At 37.1% G+C, this 20,367-nt stretch overlaps 2 protein-coding genes across 2 annotated transcripts in view; one reads left to right on the forward strand and one right to left on the reverse strand.

The window, feature by feature from the left end:
* Positions 1 to 1,141, reverse strand: part of LOC140167889 (solute carrier family 2, facilitated glucose transporter member 3-like) — a 100,398-nt gene extending 99,257 nt beyond the window's left edge. The window contains exon 1 of the mRNA XM_072191176.1: positions 581 to 1,141. Coding sequence (XP_072047277.1) covers positions 581 to 667 — 87 coding nt within the window. The 5' untranslated portion in view covers positions 668 to 1,141. The remainder of the gene's footprint in view (positions 1 to 580) is intronic.
* Positions 1,142 to 4,376: 3,235 nt separating this feature from the next.
* Positions 4,377 to 19,691, forward strand: LOC140167891 (uncharacterized). The gene is given in 7 exon segments (XM_072191177.1): positions 4,377 to 4,471; positions 6,363 to 6,508; positions 8,201 to 8,470; positions 9,405 to 10,079; positions 11,750 to 12,062; positions 12,613 to 12,808; positions 17,674 to 19,691. Coding segments are annotated over 6 exon segments (2,076 nt in total). The 5' UTR covers positions 4,377 to 4,471; positions 6,363 to 6,389; the 3' UTR covers positions 18,177 to 19,691.
* Positions 19,692 to 20,367: the final 676 nt, after the last annotated feature.

The raw sequence follows: 20,367 nt of genomic DNA on the forward strand, positions 1-20,367 counted from the left end.
GACTTGGAAGTGATGCTTGTTCTCTAATAAACTTATTTATATGTATGAAGATTTCATAAATCATTCCAAAGTCTAAAAAAATTGAAAAATCTAAAAAAAAAAAAATCTGACAAATCCCAGAAATTGAGGAGGAGGGGACGAGAACCAAAATATTAATTTTACACGGCCTTATAGGCCTAGCTGCCTACTAGGCCTATAAGAAGTTAACCACTCACTCAACAGAGATGGTAGGCCCACTTAATATTGTAACTGAATATAGGCCTACATATAACTAGGCCTAGGGCCTACCGATGGAACAACTGATATAAGTTTGCACCCAGGGTGCCGTTTTGCCCTATAGGGGGGTTCCGTTTTAGGCAAAACGGATTTATTTTTTTGAAAATATTTCTTCATTTTTATAAAAAATTGTAAGATTCAAGTTATATTGGTTACTGGTATATTAAAGGTAAATACAAACTTCAACTGAACATATACTTTTTACAGTCATATTACTTATGGTGACGTCACAGAGCATCCTCAAAGTTAAGTGTTCCGTTATGCCCCACCTTCCCCTATTTATTATTTATGATATAAAACTTACTTTGAGCTGTTCATTCTTGTCTAGTTTTCCTGTTGTTTTAAACTCCACCTTCCCCGCGGATTCCCCCTCTCCTGTCGTCTTTGCCATAATTATTTTTGACCCTTCGCCGCACCCTGCCTGACCCTTCACTTCAGCTTGGTATAATAAGTATTATTATGTCAGCAACAACAGACACGTGTGGAATTGTACATAAATGTACTCTGTGCTCTGCCTGATTTCGGTGAGGCTACAGTTGCAATTTCTAGTAAATTCGGCGAACTGGTGAGAGAATTGCCCACGCACGATCGATTCCGTAGTTTTGCACAGCAATCAGCATTGAAAATGTTGTTTCACCAATTCACCTGCCCACGTTTTCACTTTTCTCGCTGCTGCATGTGTACTATGTAATACTACGCCTTCCAAGGTCGCCAGTACATTGAAAGACACAGTCTGGAAAATTACTAAAGGTTTTACCATTATTATATAATCGTTATATAAATTTAATGTGTGCACAGCTCGCAGTCACATAACAACAACGGAGCTGCCCCATGACTGAATGTAAGCATGTTTGTTTACGCAGTGAACAGGTTTACCTGTAACCTTTGATCCCAAAAACCAGGTCTTGGTCGCTTGCATAAAATGGTGCATGGTGGCCCACTCACTACACACTCACAACAGTTTTGCGTTGATTACGTAATATTATATGTTATGGCAAATTGCAATTAAAGTACAATGAATTAATGAGTAGGGCGGGTTCCAGGGGCAGTTTCTTCTTCGTCTTAATACGTTAACAGTTTTCTCCAAAAAAACCTTGTTGCTCTACCTATGGTGCTCTAGCTGAAATACACCAAGATAATGTAAGATATATGTAAACCTTGGTACTTGGTGGTTGTACTGGCCAACACTTCTGGCTGGAGTCAGATGGTCAGGGTAAAACATGTATTTTAATGGAGCAAAGTTAGAAGAATAACAAAAATATTTGAAAATCTCCAAATGATATGTTTTTTTATACATGTTTATTTATTTTACTTGGCCTATGATATAAATGTAGGCCTACATAAATCATATTTAATTATTACAGTTTATATTGCGCACATCGCGGGGTGACACTCCTCATAAGACCTGGGTCGAGTGGTGTCAAATGAAAGAGAAAAAAGTAAAGAATAGAATAAAAGTAATTTTCCTACCGAGGGTGTCGCTCCTTTTTTAACCTGGGTTAATATTCATATTGTGGGTCCTTTTCATATCTTGAATGTCAAGAAGATATGACCCTGGAGTGGGGTCAAATGAAAAAGATTAAAAAATACAGAATATAATAAAAATAATTTCCCCACCGGTGGTGCTACTCCTCATAAGACTGGTAAATATTGATATTTTGGGTCTCTGTCTCGAAAGGCCGAGAAGGTGTGACCCCCAGGTGACTGCAGTGTTATGTACCACAATATAGTGCTGAAGCCACATGGTTCAGCTATGGTGTGGTAACTGCTCTAGTTTCCTATAGGTTTTGCATCACTGCAGAACCTAGCTTTGAATTTGTACACTATTTAGTTACCGGTACGCATTAGAAGTTAGAGAGTCCCAAGTTTTCGGTAATTCAGTGTGGCATATTTTTTGCAATGCATGTTTTAAATATTCTGTTAAGGGGGTACTACACCCCTGGCCAATTTTGTGCTTATTTTTGCATTTTCTCAAAAATTATAGCACATTGGTGACAAGTAAAGAATATGCATATTATAGGGGCAAGGACTACAACTACTGTATTGAAAATTCAGCAACTCAAAGCAAGTAGTTATTGACTTATTGATCAAATATTGGTTTTCCCTCATTTTTGAGTGTAACTCCACAATGGTTGTCTGTGCTGAAATAAAAATTTCCAGTGATTTGATGATGGGTTGACAAACACTATGCAATTGCAATTTTACACAGAAATGAATGGTAAAAAAATAACACAATAACAAATAATAAGGACCTCCCTCACTGATTTTTGAAAAAGTCCGGACGATATACATGTTATTTTTTTACTTGGCCTTATAATTTTTGAGAAAAATGCAAAATAGGCAAGAAATTGGGCAGGGTGTAGTACCCCCTTAATGTTGATGCTTAAATTTGGATGATAGCATGAGTCAACTGCATCTTTATCACAAGCACGGGCAAAGGTTTCCTATTTTGATCAATCAGAAAGTGAGTTGAAGTTCAAGTCAATGTTGGAAAAACATGTTTTTTTTCCAATACATTGGAACATCCCATCCCAACATACCTATTGTGATCTTACTGTTCTTACTTTTAATGTACAAGCTCTTTTATCAGACAATTTGCAATGTCTTTCACACACCATCAATGGGCAGGGCCATCGCTAGGGGGGTATGGGGGTGTGACATCCCCCATACACAATTTTTATCGGCAAAAATTAACTGTTGTCATCAAAAACATGTGATTGTTGGCAAATGTAGTGATCGAAAGCTGTGATTGTTGGCAGAATCATGTAAATGATGATTAATGTGTTTTTAGTGTTACCAATTGTGCTGTTGTTAGGTAAGGCGTGTGAAAGTCGATTCCGAGTTTATCATCCCCCGCCCGCGTCACTTTTTGGAAACCAAAAATACCCGCGTCAAATTTTCAAAAATGCCAAAATATTTCATTATATTCAAAGTATCAGTATTTTCACCAGTATTAGCAATTGGAAACATATATTTTTGTTTGTAAAACATGTAAATTCATAACATGGAAGCAAAACCAGGCTCTTTTCTAACTTCCCTACCTTTCGTGAAAATTTATTTGTCGCTTTTATTTCCATTTTGCTTTAAATCAACACACATTTTAGGTCAATAATGAAATCTGATGAAATAATGAAAAATGAAAAAGTCACCTCGCCAACTTGGAAAAAGAAAGTGACGATAAACTCGGAATTGACTTTCATGGGCCTAATAGTACTAGGCCTTTTGTTAATGTTATAGTAGTTACTACTTAAAAAAATTGTGTGGAAACATTTTTGACCGCTACCCTCCCCCCCCACACTTTTTAGATTCTTGAGCGTTGTCCTGGCTGAAAAAAATTTGGGTCTACAATTCACAAAATATTTCCGCCGGCAAAACATGCTGTACAACCCCGGAATCAATTGGTCTAGCGACGCCCCTGTCAATGGCGAAATGACTGATAAAGTTTTAAAAATATTATATTCTGTAAAAAAATTCTGATAATCAAACAAATTGAAAATTAAGAACAAATTCATAACCTCATTAATATGCAGCAAGTGCGATCCAATCACAGATAATAACTTTTAAATACGCGGACGCAAATAAGTGAAAAGTGACGGTTATGAATGAGGTTAATGACTTTGCATCAGTTATTTTTCGGGTATTGTGAAATATGTAAACATTGTGCTTTGGTCCTCGGTATATCCCTCGGTTCCAAAGCACAATGTTTAGATATATAATTCACAATACCCTCAAAACAACTGATGCGCAATCATTAATCTCTAATTGAAAAGTGCCAGATCCTTATTTTGGGTATTGTGAAAATAATCAAAACATTTTGCCTAGACCTCGCAATGCCCTTTTGGGGCTGCATCCTTTATGAGATTCCACGGTTCCAAAAGCAAAAAGCAAAATGTTTAGAATTTCACAATACCCTCAACACAACTGATGTGCAGGCATTAACTTTTAATTATAATACTGATTTTAATTTGATACTAATTAATTGAAGGATATTCTACCTGGTGGATATGTGCATCATGTATGTTCAATTGAGGATGATACAGCATTTTCTGATTCTGGCTTCAGTACAACGCTTCGACTCCATGCCAAGGATGAAGATGAGATTACCAAATGGATATCTGATTTTCAAGATTCTTCTTTGTGTACTTGGAGAGTTTTACATGGGTACAGCAGAGTTGGGATCAAAGTCAACTTCAAGGTAAAACTAATTAACCATACTGTGAACGTCCTCTTCTGTTTGCCTGTTATCTATAATAACAGGGTTGTACAACCCATTTTAGTAAGAGAACTGGGAGTTTAAAGGTGCTTAACCATACTGACAGACCTTTTTACCTCCTCCACCATCAAAATGTAGAATTTAGAATCAGTGAAAGCTCTTATTTTCCTGCATATTTTGCTAAATCTAGAATTTAGTTTAGGGAGTGTTCATAAATACTTTGGTAGGGGGGGGCTAGAAAATATGTAGTGGGGTCATAAAATTTTAGGAGTTCTAAAATGTTCCCCTAAAACCAGAACAAAAGTTCATTCCAGATAAGGGTATTTGATCATGTCCTTTATGTGTTTTGAAAAGTCATTCAATATAAGTATGAAGTGTTAAAAATTGTCTTGTTGTCTACTCGTATAACTTAATTTTGAGGTTTGTGTCAGTTCCTTCTGATCTGCTCTTTAAATCACTAAGAAGGTGGTGCAATATCAATTGACAATTTTTACAATAATGTTTCATGCAGTACAGATTAATCATTTATTATCACTGATGTACAACTAAATCATGTTGCTTTACAATTATAGGCGGAGGAATCTTGGAGAACGGGGTACACGTTTCCACCCCTAATTTTTCCATGGGGACATCTCCTAAAGATCCTAGTAGGAGAAAAAAAACCAATAATTGCCCTATGCAACTTTTTTAGCACATCGAAAAGCATGCTTGCACCGTGTTTTGGACCCAAATAGAGTAAAATTGCACAATTTTGCGCTTCGTGATCACACGAACTGCCCATCAAATAGCAAAACACCCCATTTCGGCAGTAGCGTAGCCAGGGGGCAAGGGGGGGAAAGTGCCCCATGACAAAGATGGAAAGAAAAAGTTCCCCTGACAAAAAATGAAAGATAAAATCTGGAGGGCAAAGGAAAAGAATAGGGACAAGGAGTCCCTTTTCCACCCAAATTCACCCTGATCATGGGCCAAAATAGTGTAAAATACAAAACGTTTGTGCGCTGTATGCGCACATCGTCACAATAAAGGCATTTTCATCCCCATCATGGGCGAAAATAGTGTACAATACAAAATTTTTGCACACTACGCGCACACCTCGTCCCAATAAAGCCTTTTATGGAAGCTCAAATACATGAAATGCTGAAATTACAGTCTCTCTAAAAAACAAAACCGTTATGTATTTGCAACTGCAATTTGTTTGTCAACTGTGCCCCCAAAATTTTATTTTGCCCCCCCCCCAAGTTCCAGCAAAACCAAAACAAAATATACTTGTCCCCAGACCCCCTAAATCAGTTTCAATGCTTCCATTGCCACTAATTCCAATCATAAATTGATGTTTTTTAAATTTTAATACTGGGTTGCATAAAACATACTTATGAGCTACTTTACAAAATGATAAAACATTTCCACAATTTCACATTTTATATCAACGACATGGACATCAATACAAATTTTAGTATCATTATTATACGGTACAAATTTCCCCTGTACTTTGATGTAGAATGGTACATTAAAATGAGGGGGGGTCAAAATAGTTTTGAACCTAATATGAGGAAAAAAAAAAAAGTTTTAGGTCAATTAAGAGGGGGGTCAAAAAAGTTTTGGGGTCGCGAAGAGGGGGGGTAAAAAAATTTTCGACATGAAATTTTTTTTTCCAGCCCCCCCCCCCCCCACCAAAGTATTTATGAACACTCCCTTAGCCGGTATGAACAAAAATCATGGACATGGTACTTTGGTGGTACACCATCCCAGAAAATATACCATTGATTAATATGCGTTGCTAAGATTCACATATATCACATCAATGGCGAATATAACTCCCAAAATAACCCAATTCATTATCATGACTGTAGAAACTATGTTTGTTTTCATTCAGAAAAAATACAGGTGTCACCACAACACCATGCCCCGAAGTAAAGAGCAAAACAAGAAGAGGAAGCAGCCCTCAAAACATACAAACTGCCGTGCAACGATGACAGTGACCATCAAAAACGCGTACACATCAAAAGGCAAGCTATGCAGGTGAGTTCAAATATTCTGTAAATGACAGGGTTCAGGCTGTGATATATCATTTAATGGTCAATAGTTCAATAACAAATGGTAAGGTTGCAATTTTGATCAATTTGGTCAACCAGAAAATAGGTGTGTCTATATTGCTAACTGAGATCGATGGGCAAACATAATGCATGCTGGGAATGAAAAGGGCTCAAAAGCTATAAAATTGTCACCTGATATCATGAATTTGAGCCCTTTCCTTCCCAGCATGCATCACTTTTGCCCATCGATCTCAATCAGCAATATACCTTATTCTTCCAGAAAATCAATATTCCTATTTTGGGTCCTTTTCATATATCCCAAGAAGGTATGAACCCCCAGGTGACAGTGGTATACCACAATATGCTGCCGAACCCCCATCACACAGTGTTATACCACAATATACTGCCAAAGCCAAAGCCCCATGGTTCAGGTATGGTGCGGTAACCGCTCTAGTTTTGGATGTGGATGGGTATTGGGCCAAGGGACTGCTACATGTATACATTGTACACTAATGATATGTACCCATTATAATTCTTCCCTAAATGACAGTTTGATAATTTACGTACATACCCTGTTGAACAGTCACTGACAGCCAATCCAATAAACTGTTTATTTTATTCCAAAAATAGCCCATCTCCATATTATCATTATTTTCTTTTCTTTTTTCCAAAACACAAAATTCTTCCCCACAGGAGTGAAATTAATCTCTCCCCTTTGTTGATGAAAAAATGTATTTCCTACCTTAAATAGTATTTTACTAATAGAATTTATGCATGAGTGATATAAAACAAATATTAACTGTCTTAAATTTGTGTTCCGGCTCGTGGAATGGAACAATCCATCTTTCACCTTGTGATTATATTTCGACCGTCACACTCATAGACAGTTAATATTTGTACACTATAAAAATATTGGACCTGCCTGTCGTCTATCATAGGTAGAGGATAGTATTATAAATATTATTTTAATAACTGTAAACTATTTTTTAAAGCAAAAATTAAGTTACTGTTATAAAATCTCCCTTTTTCTAAAATGAACGAAACTTGTTTACAACTTCACATCTTTTGTTGCGCATACTGTTAGCGTGTGCGAGTTTTCCGCACTGCGTCTATACGCATTTAACACGATACATACGCACACCTCTATGATCGTGTTACACCTTATCAACACTCGTGATGACGTGGGGTCGTCTACGCCCTGATAGACGACACCCGAAATCATGCGATTGTCCAATCAGATTATGTGTCTATGAACTAAACCACTCCCACTGACTAAGAATACGTGTTCATTAACCTATTTCATACACAAAATTATCACTAAAAATATTGGAAAAAAGAACCAAATAAAAATGCATCAACCCGCCCAAAAATGAATCAAGCCTACGGGACGTGAACACGTGTGCAAGCACTGCGCGTAGTACACGGAGTGCACAATAATTATACACAATCAATGCATGGATTTTTCTAACGATTGCTCTGATTGGTTCGCGCTATTATACAATGACTTGGTGTTTATAACATTCAGTTTATATCTACAGGATAATTTTCCTTGCACTTTCTCATGCTATGCTAAACAAAAGACCGAACAACTGCAACCATTGCACAGGTATTAAACATTGCTAGTTTTTCATCCGTTCAATTTTTTCTCCTTTTTATTTTCTTTTTTCATTTTTTGCAGACACAGTAAGGATACTCATATGCCAACCTTTCCTACAGTGGTCACCATTAACTACATCCATAACCACAACATAAAGTGCGCAGATGCCTTGAAACACAGGGATGTCTCTGATGCAAGTAGAGATAAATTGACTGCACTGTACCACAAGAAGTATGGACCAGCAGAGGCTCTACAAGCCTTAAAGTATGATCTACAGGAAGAACATGGTGACAACTACTTCATGAAATGTGCAGACAGATCAATCTGTCCTGATTTACAATACTGTAATAGGTAAGTCAGTTTAAAAATGTACTTAAAGAAAGTACCATAGTTTTTAATCAAGCATTGGTCGAAAGCCCCTCATTGCAATGCATACTGATCAAACCAAGAATTCTTATGATCGATGCATTGATGCAAATCAATGTTTAGTAAAAATTTTACCTTGCCTTTCCATATATGCACTATAAAAATGTCTGATGTGAACACTTTTACAACAACAGGTGTATCATTTGAAGTAAATATTCAAGGAATAGGTCTATAAAAACATTTTATTGGTTTCTGCATGCCACTTATCATACCGTAGAAGGGCGAGTATGTCACACATTCTACTAATAATACGGTAATGAGATCACACAGTAGGGGAGAGTGGGGAGTGTTCGTCCTATTTTTTTCTGACCAGCCTAGCGATGTCAATTTTAAGGTTAGGGATAACCTGATTAGCCCATGTGCAAGCCCTATGTCTTAGCTATATACGACTACAATCCCAGAACTATAGGCCTGACAATAGCTACAGGATAGAGCAAACAAAGAAGTTTTGCAAAATTTGCCCACTATAATATTTCTTATTTATTTCCTTACAAATGTTTCCAAGTACATTTATAAGATGGTTGCTCTACACCCATCTCTTATGAAAATCATTAAATACATTTATAGAACATTAAGGAATTGTATGGAAAACTTGTAGCCAAATATTTAAGACCAAACTAAGAATCAGAGGGCCTCATTGAAATTGGTTTGGGAATTTACAGGATTTAAAATTGTTCACTTGATTGTTGGGAGTGACTCTCCTTTCCTATTTATCTTCAAATCTGTTTCTCTTTCCAAACAGGCCAGCATGCTTATAGTGCCAAGTGTGCAAGAGTCAGACTTCAAGAATCTTGTTTTGAGAGTAAGTAATATATTATTAAGTAATTGTGCTCTGAATTCTCTGATATTATTATAACAGGTTATACAGGAAACTATTCACAGAAAACTATGGAGAGAGCAAGGGTGAAGACATGCTGATCAGCCTTCAAGAAATAGCCACCCAGTACAATTCAGAGCACAACAGTAGTACATGCATCGCTGTTGATGTCACGCCAGACCAGAAGCTGATAGTAGCGATTTGTACTCCTCTAATGCAGCGTGTGCACACTCTTCACAAGTACAGTGGTGAGCTCTGTTTCATGGATGCGTCTAGCAACATGGACAGGCATGGTTGCACCGTCTTCCTCATTCTGACACACAGCAGTGTTGGTGGCCTGCCTGTCGGTGTGCTAATCACAACCTCTGAAACAGAGTCCACTATTACAGCTGCATTAGAGTTGTACAAATCTCTACTGCCAGCAAACTGTTTTGGTGGTAGAGGGAAAGATGGACCCAGGGTCTTTATGACAGATGACTGTACTGCAGAGAGGCGGGCCCTCAACAGATCATTTCCAGCAGCTGGACTGGTCCTCTGCATATTCCATGTTCTGCAAGCCACGTGGCGTTGGCTGTGGAATACCAACCATAAAGTTGCAAAGGATGACCGTGCAAATCATCTTCTTCACATGAAGAGGATGGTTTACGCTGAAAGTGAGGAAGAACTAGAGACTTTTTATGAGTCTTCTATGGCAGATACCACTCTTCAAAAGTAAGTGTAGTTACATGCACTGGCGTGGGGGGAGCGGATGTAGATTTTCGAGGACTGCGCTGGCCAAAAAAATTGGTGTCAACATTTCACCCCCCACCCACTTTTTAGATTTTCGATGACTTGGCCAAAAAAATTGGTGTCAACAAATCACAACTTCTGTTGGTAAAAAAAATGTTCATTTGTATGTACAGGTTGTGCCCCGGTTACGAAAACCTGGCTACGCTACTGGTTACATGTACTATAACTGATCTAACTCACGAAATCAATAGTTCACTGCGTAATACCCACATAATTTGGGATTACACATAATCTCCACTTGACTGTTGGCCTTATCTCGTGAACAAATTATCAATTAGAGGTTTAAGGGAATGTTCATAAATACTTTGGTAGGGGGTAGTTGGCATCTCGGACATCAACAAAAATTTGACCCCTCCCTGAAAGTGGCTTTGGTTTTATTTGATCCCCCTTTTCATGGGTCTAAATTTGTTTGATCCCCCCCTCCCCCGATCTTGACAAGAAACAACCAAGTAATTCAAAATAGGCTTAAAGCCTTAATGTACGATGTTGTCAAATTTTGATTTTGTTATTCTTTATTCAAAGTGTTGAAATAATATTAGTAATAACTGATGGGAAGGGTTGCTGTCCATTTTAAGCTGAAATAATAAGGTAATGTGAAAGAAACCCCACTGGTTATTTTGGACATTTAACACACAGTTCTATATGGGAGGACATATTATCATAATTTTTAAATTATGATAATATGTCAAACTTTGCTCTGTTGACCTACAAAGACAACACATTTGGCCGATTCCATTTAGGTGCAAGTTGGAACATGTGTAAACATTACAAATATGCAAAAAAATCCGGTTTGAAAAAAAATAACCAATTTCATACTATAAGATCGTACATTATGGCTTTAAGTGTCTAATAGTAATACAAGAAATAGTTACGTTTAATTCCAAAATTAGCAATCATTGTCAGTAAAATATTGAGGGGATTTGTCCCTCCCATCCCTGGGATTTATGCTTATGTTACATATACAATACAAATTTATTGACCACCCCCCCCCCCATGAATTTTCCAACCCCACCAGAGTATTTATGAACACTCGCTAACTGCGCATTAGTTGTTTGGAGGGCATTGAGAATATTTTCTAGGGGCAAAATATTACTCAGTTCCAAAAGCAAAATGTTTAGATTTTTACATACATGTACAACTTGTAATTAAATAAACATAATAAATTGAACATTAAACATTTTCCCTTCAATAATCTAACAGGCTAAAACAGATTTACTTCAACCGACCATTACAGCAGCGCGAAATCATTTTATGCGTTTAATGCCCGGGCGTGAACCTTTCTGTCTCATATGCGCACAGGCAGAAGATATTGTAGCGCATCATTGTTCACTACGTCAGACGCGAAGCATTCATTGATGAATATCGATAACCTCTGCATGTGTATAGTGTATCATCTAAAGAGCAATTTGGAATGCACACATGGCATGATACGCTTTTAAGCTATGAATATCACTTAATTCCCCTCAACTTTACTATAATTTCAATAAAACCTGGTTAAAGGATTGTCAAGTCAGATTTTAGAATAGAATTGATCATCAATGTCTAATAACTAGAGAGTGTTATAATTATGTTGCAATGGATATTATTTTCACCAACAGGTCATTCAAAGACTACTTGAAAACCTACTATGAAAGACGTGAAGATTGGGCGATGTGCTACAGGGAAACCCTACCAATTAGAGGCAACTATACCAACAACTTCTGTGAAGCTGCTGTCAGAGTGCTGAAGGATCAAATACTGCAACGTACAAAAGCCTTCAACATCCCACAGCTTGCTGATTTTGTGTCCACCCGTATGGACGACTATTACCAGCGTAGGATCTTGGATGTGGCTAATGGCAGGCTGGAAAATGTCATTACTTCCCGCTCTATGGTGGATGAGAAAAATATCTCCAAGTCAGACATCAAGCAGGTATGTACTATATCCTACAGGGAATTGACAAATATGATAGATCTCAAACTAGAATGGCATGCTCAGTTCTTGTTATACATGTCAGAACTAATAATTGTGTTCACAATATTTCAACATAGAAAGAAGGATGATTTATTTACGGGCATTTTGATACCTCATTTGTCCAATTGCGTTCAATATTAACAACACAGCAGTGTTTTTTAAGAGACATACCCGAATTTAAAAGTTGCAGCTATTTGTATTGATTTGAAGTCATGCAGCGCGAAGATAAATGGAAGGTTTACGTGCCACATTAAAGAAAAGATAACACTCAAAATAATGCTGTAACATAACTCTTCTTTATAAACAGATTGAAGACAACTATTATTTTTGAACATATATCTTTTAACTTTCAGATAAGAAAGAATAGAAATAGCAAAAAATTAAATATGAAATTATGATGTGTTTAGTGAGTTAGAACATCTGGTAATGGTATTGTAAAAGATTGAATCTATAATAACACAAACTGGTTAACTTTTTCGTTTGATTTATTTGTTTCTATGAATTCTAGATAACAGATACTGAATATACAGTGAAAGATTACAATGTGAACACACTTGTGGGTCACTGCACCTGCCACAAGGGCAAAACTGGTGGCCCATGCAAGCACCAAGCAGCAGTGATTAAGTTCTTCAATGCCTCATCCCTGAATTTCATCCCCCTGAGAGATCAGCATATGAGACATCTCCTGTACAAGATTGCAACAGGTAAGATGCAAAGAATTAGCAATTTAGTAACAACAGAATGGTCCCACTGTGTGCATGACAGTGCTCACAGCTGTTGCTATGGACTTTGTAGCCCTTTATAAGCCTCTCCTGCTGCCCACATGAAACCAAAGCCGAGATAGATACTGACAGGCCTGTGCATGACGTTTAACATCCAAATAGTTGAACCCAAACACTTTGCAATGGCGATAATGTGAATTTTAAATTTTTCTTTGATATTTGCCGCCCCTTACATACAGTTTGCTGCCCTAGCTCACCCAGTGGTCGCTACAGCCCTGACAGTTCCCATTACAGAAAGTTCTGTGCAATTAATCTATAATTGACAGTTGCACTCAAAATAAATACCTGTCAGTCATGTTTTGAATTTAAAACAACTCAGACAGGAAGATTCAACATGATCTGTACCCAACTTCACAAAAATCTTCACAAATATTTAAAAATACAAGATATAGAGGCCCGTAATGGCCGTAACCAGGATTTTTTTGGGGGGGCTGATTTGCTGATTTTGAAAACGGATCTTTTTTCAGGGGGTAGGGGGAATTATGTAAATTCTGAACCTTTTCACATACTTTGGACTATTTCGCTTCGCTCGCAAATGAGATTTTTGGCCTCTCTTTGTGTCAATTTTTGGGGAAAAGTAGACCCATTTCAATTTCTTTTTTGTTGGGTGGGGGCTTCCAACCCCTCGCCCCAGGGCTCACCTTTCCTTTTTACACACGACCGCACGCCAATGGCCAGTGGTGGTGCCACGGGGTGGTGACGGGGGGCAAAATTTGTTGATTTTGCCCCCCTGAAATTCACTTTTCCCCCTTAATGTATATTAAAAAGACAACCTGAAAACAAAGTCAAGAAAAAATGAGTGAAGTTGGGTACTATCATTATAAATCACCTTGTATGGTTTTAAGTTCATAAAGCAGAACTATCAAATTTGCAGCTTGTAAAGCAGCTCAGCAGAAATTTGTACATGTACTTAGCCACTGCTTGCATGTGTATAAACCTGCTCTTCCTTTTCCTAATGAAATGTTTGACTTGCAGTTAAAACCAACTGTGTGTATGTACATGTACTGTTCAATTTCAACTGCAGTTGTTTCTATAGCTCTGCATTAGTCTAGCATTCACTCTGTTATTGTTATCACTCTGTTTACTGACATATATTCACAATCTATTACCATTTATATATACATGTAGTAAGAAGTAGAAAATTACAAAAAAGTCTACACTTGCAGAAAGTTGGTGAGGTCAGGTTACTCAGGTACATGTTTGGCTGAAGTGTATTTAAGGATCAATGTACAACATTGTTTAATGCGCTGAATAGTAGATACTCATGTTATGATTGCCACTTCCACCCATTAAAGGTAATGAACCCCCATCAATGGACTGGTTTGCACAGTTGCAGCCAATCCCTGCCTCTAGTGCTACACATCCAACAGACCACCAGGATCTTTCACCAGAAGCAGACACTCCTCAACAGGATCTACATGCAGTTGTTGACAGCTTGCAAGAGCAGGCCAGGGTCCATAATCTATTTGATGGACGACAATCTGCCCAACTCACTGGTTTGTTTCTTTTTTAAAATATTGTGTTTGAATTGTTGAAATTGACATCATTTTCATATTCATACCCCACCCATAAAACTTAACTATGTAAGTGCCCCACATTTTGCAAATTATCTAACAATATTATAATTTTGTATTCTTTATGATACTTATCATTCAATTACTAAATTTGACATGTAAATTGTATAAAGTGGCATCTTGAGATCAACAAGCTCATCCCTCCACTTTCCCTGGGACTTTCCCCCAGACCTTGGTTAACACATATTGCAGATATTGACAGAGAAATAGCTGAATATGGAATCACAGTCTCAGATGGAAATTACACCATAATTGCCAGAAATTACACCATAATTTGTGCATGACCTAGGGAAGAGCACACTGCAGTCTGTCCACATAAATGTACAAAGTAAATAGACCTCGGAAACCGGAGGTATGAGAATAATTATTTCGGTGCAATGCGTGTGTAAATGCTTCTTTGGCGTGCCAACTGCTCCGCGATTTGCACTTGCCGAGCACAGTACAGCACACTCTTTATGTGGCGCATATTTGTAACACACAGTGTGTGTGACCGCAGTGCGTGTGACACAAAGTATCAATCTCTGATGCCACAGATTTGGTTTGTACTTCTTTGTGGACAGACTGTAGAGAATAAAAGATAAATGGCATGATAGAAGATGGGCAGGTCTAATATTTTGAGCCACTACGATACAATATTGCACCTGCCCATCTTCTATGCCATACATGACACCCAAAACCAAAATTCCTATCATGTTTTCTCATTCTTATTTAGTTATCATATCAGTTTTACACTCCTTCTGAAATGAACGAAACTTTAGGTGCACGTAAAGAAGCAAATTCGCGTATTATGCACTTCAACGAGCTAGGGTACACAACACTGTTGCTACAGAAACGATCACCGTTGCTACATCAGTCACCTATCATGTGATACAAGGATAGTTGAAAACCTGTTAAAACCAATGAAATCCTGCGTTTCATGACAAGACACATCAAGTCAACTGAATAAGAATGAAAGCATAACTTGCAACCACGTAACTCGAATCAACTAAAAAATGGAAATAATGTTTTATAATAGAAATCAGTTGACCCATTTACCCTACATGTAACAAGATTATGTTAAATTAACAAAATGCATGGTTAGTGTTCAAAATGTCACATTTCTATTAATTTCATACACATACTGTATTCCAATACATTATGAAAAGCTTTGTTTCAAAACCTCTTACATCCACTTGCCCAATTTTGAGAACACATCAAAAAATCATCAAAAAAATCACTGATATATGGGGTTTGATTTTTTGATGTGTTCCTAAAATTGGGCAAGTGGATGTAAGTAAAGGGGTTTTGAAACAAAGCTCTTCATATATTTCTTTTATAATTTTGTTTCATTTGACATTTCTAACTCTTTCCTTATCTAAATGGAGTTATGTATGTGCATGTTTATATATTAAATTTAGAGAATAAAGTATTGCTTTTAGCCACTGCCATTTATCTATTGTCTCATATAACACAGGGGATAGTGATACCATAACCAATGGTATCGTGTGTTATATGAAAATATAGATACACAGCAGCGGCTACACATTACAACAATAAATTCATTCTCATTCTTAAAAATTTGAAATCCAAATGAAAAGTAACAAATGTTTAACTAGAATTTTGAGTTTGCATAAGGCATTACTTGAGCTTTGAATCAATCACTCAGTTAATTGTTACTATGCAACTTTGATTGGATGGAGCTGCCTGTACTGCTGCTTATCGCGTTAACACACATACGGCTAGAAACCAATGAAATTGCAGACCAATGAAATTGCAGACCACTCTCAAGTGTTTAAGAATGGAGATTTATAGGGGTAATTTTTAAAGAAAGAAAAATCAACACTTTTGCATGCTTTTAAGAAGGAGTAACATGTTTTTGCATTTCTTACAGCTTTTAATGATTATTGTTATTATTCATTTCAACCTATGTATTTTCAAACTATATGTTTGCAGCATAATTAAATGTGTGACATTTCAAACCACACAACTGACCAGCCTCGAGACACTCTATTTCAAGATGCCTTCAAAGGTTACATTTTCAATTTTAAAAGTTGAAACTGAAAAGTTTACAAGCAGAATAATGAGCACATGATCACAGTTTGATTAGCTCATGAATGTGATATGACCAAGCAAAATGATCCGACGCAATCAAGTTCTCTGTTTTAATTTTGTATATCATTAAATCTTAAGCATGTTTCCATCATCTTTCAGAGACTTAAGAGTGTAGTCAGTGATTTCTAAGAAAATACTGACACATTTTTCCACATAATCTGCAAACAAAAATGTCCTACTTCTAATCATTTTGCTTGATCATACTAATAATGAAAAGTTTATAATATCATTCAGTGGACTAATCAATATCATATTTGTCTATGCACATATATTTATATTAACATTTTTACATTTATGTTTACATTATTATTGCATGTTTCTATTATATGATTAACTATTACTTAATTATTGCATGTTTCTATTATTAACTAGCTAATAATTATCTCTTAGCCCCAAAGGGGGGTGGCTAAGAGAGCAGTTTTCCCTGCTGGGCCATCATGCTCCTTGTGGTAAGATATGCTGACCGCCATGAATTTTAGATTTTTCTGCTTCTTGAAGTTTGCTTTGCCGGTCCCTCTGGATTAAAAAAAAATCCTCACTATGCGGCTGTTAGACTTTAAGGGGCCATGCTAATGTGTGCAACATCAGTGAGATCCAGGGAGGGGTACAAATCAGTACAAAATGATTGTGAATTGTGAAAAAAGTTTTGATTTTATCCAACCGGAAATCAGGAATTACTAAATGGAATAAAAAAAAACTCCTTTAAGGCGATGAAAAAACCTGTTCAACGGGCGGATGAACCTTTCAAGTAGGGTCAGTCTGGCTGGGTTTTTTTTGGAAATAACCCAAAAAAATTGTACAGGAATTTTTTTTTCCCAATTTGTTCAAAATCTGGGTCGGTCGGGCCTGTAGAACAGGGTTTGGTTTTTTTCGTCGCCTAAGCAAGAAAACAATAGTGCATGTGTGCATCTTCTTTTGGATTACACTTAACTGATATTGTGCTACCTGCATGCATTTTAAATCTTGGGTAGCACTATTTATGTTGCTTGTATGAATTCAGATTACTTGATTTTAGATTCAAATTTAGAAAAAGTTTTACTCGTAAGTTTATACAGTTGCAATTTCTGTTATTAGTGCTTTCATGAAAAATAAATACTCTGCTGTTATTGTTATATTTTGCAGACACAAAAAACCTGAAGACCAGACTCCAGAGAATGTTTGATGGTCTGGCTGACAAAGTGGATATTTATCCAGATTTGTTTGTGCCAGCCATCACCTCCATGGTAAATCAGTATGAAAGCAAGCTGCACACTGACACTTCCCTTACATCAGCACTGCACACCTTCGGGAAGTACACTGGGGCTAGTGCTGCTTTGATAAAGAGGAGTACTGTAGCTAAGCAGAAGGCAGTGAGAAGACTTCAGCTCAAAGGTACTGGGCAGATTGGAGTGCAGCCAACAGCGGCTGGCCGTCGCAAGCCCAATATGGGTCGAGGAGCACGACGACTTCCTCCTGGTCGTCCATGCAAAGCAAGTTATGTAGCAGAGCATGGCTATGGTAAACAGTCTTCACAAGTGTCGTCTGCATTTCTACCTGTGTCAGTGAAAAGGAAAACAGCACCACACAGCCTGAGCCACAGTGTTGCTTTTGGCACCTCACTTGGGAAAACCCATAGTATTAAGTAGTGTCTATGATACTATGATTGCAGTGACTTTTGTTTTGAGACACTCATTGAATTGAAAACATGTGCATTGTAGTTATTGAAATCCAAATCATTCAGTTTGACACAGGACTTGCTAGCTGTGCAGTGCTGATGTACATGTAAGGGAAGTGTCAGTGTGCAGATTCCTTCCAAAGGAGCAAGTGAGCAATTTAATTATTGCATCAGCAGTTTTTACTATCATAATTGCTAACAATTAATGGAAAATTAAAGAATCCATAATTGAAATTCTGACCCACTACAGACTCAAAAGCTCAGACATTCTGACCCACTGCAAACTCAAAAGCTCAGAACCACAAAGACATAACTCCAGTTGTGGCAAAAATGAGATTTTGGTAAAAAGTTTTTTCAGAAAATTATTGGCTTTCCAGTAAGATGTAACGCCACGCAACACTCCGTTGAAATACATGGCTAGCAAAACTAAGACTTAACTTAAATTCCTTATTGCCCATGTGCTCAGCAGTACAAAGACTGAAGTGGGAGCCATCTCTGTGCCTCTGACAAATTTTTAGACCTGCAATTAATCAATGTCAATATGCGTGTGTCGTCTTCATGTGTTTGGAAAGACCAGTCAATATTTGGAGTTCGGTCTTTGTGTTGCACACTGTTACCAGTACAGTAACTATTGCAACATTTATGATCTTATTAATTGAATACCTGAGTGGAAGAAGGGCCCAACTCCATCAAAACTGTTTTTGAGATATTAAGAAAAAACTTAATATTTGGAAAAGTTTTATAGACAGAATGTTTTCATCTTCAGGGGACCTTTAATACATGAACATACAATATTATATACATTCGAAATTATATATGATGTTTCCATGGCAACGGTACATGTCTTAATACGAGCTGGAGTTGGGCCCTTCTTCCACTAATATACTTGCAAGTGCCAGTTCCGTAAGCAGATGTGTTAAAATAGCTACAGATATTAGGTAATTATCCATTAATTGCACAAGTAGAAGCATGTAATATTGTAGTGAAAAGCAGATTTCATGGATGAACAAAATTCCTCTTAAATCCAATATTTGTGGAGTTGGGCCTTTCTTCCATGAAAACCATGATTAAGTTTACGTGGAAGACTATTTAGAGAGTGAATTTTGGCTCATCTTTCACACACAATGAAGAACAGTCTGCTGGCAATAAAATGCTGGGTCTAACTCATTTTGTAAAAAATTGGAGTTGGGCCCTTCTTCCACTCAGGTATTCAATTAATTATAGGTAGTGGTAATCATTAAATTATCCTTCACAATAAGCATATGAGAAAAAGAACATTTTATCCCCATTTTGTGAAGTTTTTCATTATTTTGTGAATTCTGAAAGTAAATTAATACAGATGGTCAAAAATGTTCTAACTTGATTTTATGAAGTAATGTTCTTGTGGTTCTGAGCTCTTGAAGTATGTTTATAATTAGATATTTCATATCATTAATAAGCAGTCAAGTTAGCTCAATCGTTAAGGCGTTCGACTATTGTGCGAGAGGTTACGGGTTCGATCCTGGCGGTGCCTATAGTATGCTCTCGTGGAAAATTGAGTTAGCTTGAAATTCCCTGGACAAGGAACTTACTGCTAATTGTCTGCGTTGTAATCCGTACTGAAACTCGGGAGCTGATCCTGGTTGCGATGGCTATTTGTGGAATGTCTTTGAAGCAGCAAAGTCCCTGATTTGTTGTTAAATGGTTTATGGAATGATGTGGGCCGTAGTGGTTAGCAACAACCTGTAAAGTGTGCTGAGGCTTGTGGATCAACATCTAGGCATTGTGCCTGTCCGTAGCGCACTATAAATCACTGCACTTTTTTTTTTAAATGGTGTGATTGCATTTGCAGTGATTCGTGAATCATTAAGTGGTGGAAATGTGTATTACCCAACACTATGAAATTAAAACACACACACAACACTATAAGCAAGTTTCAAGTGATGACACTTAATCTGTTCAGAGATCATGAAAGAAAATTAATGTAAGCTTTTAAGTCTAACAAACCCTTGTTTCAAGAAATGTATACTGTACATAAAGTGTGACTAGCCCTCTTTTGTAAACTTCACTCCAACATTAGCCACAGTAGTGTTCTTGCTTCTATTTGCTGAAATCAAATTCTTTGTTTTGATACTTGGATGTGAGGAATTTCAGAAACCATATTAATAATAGAATAAGTCCAA

This window comes from Amphiura filiformis, chromosome 13, assembly GCF_039555335.1.
Source record: "Amphiura filiformis chromosome 13, Afil_fr2py, whole genome shotgun sequence".
NCBI classification, from domain to species: domain Eukaryota; kingdom Metazoa; phylum Echinodermata; class Ophiuroidea; order Amphilepidida; family Amphiuridae; genus Amphiura; species Amphiura filiformis.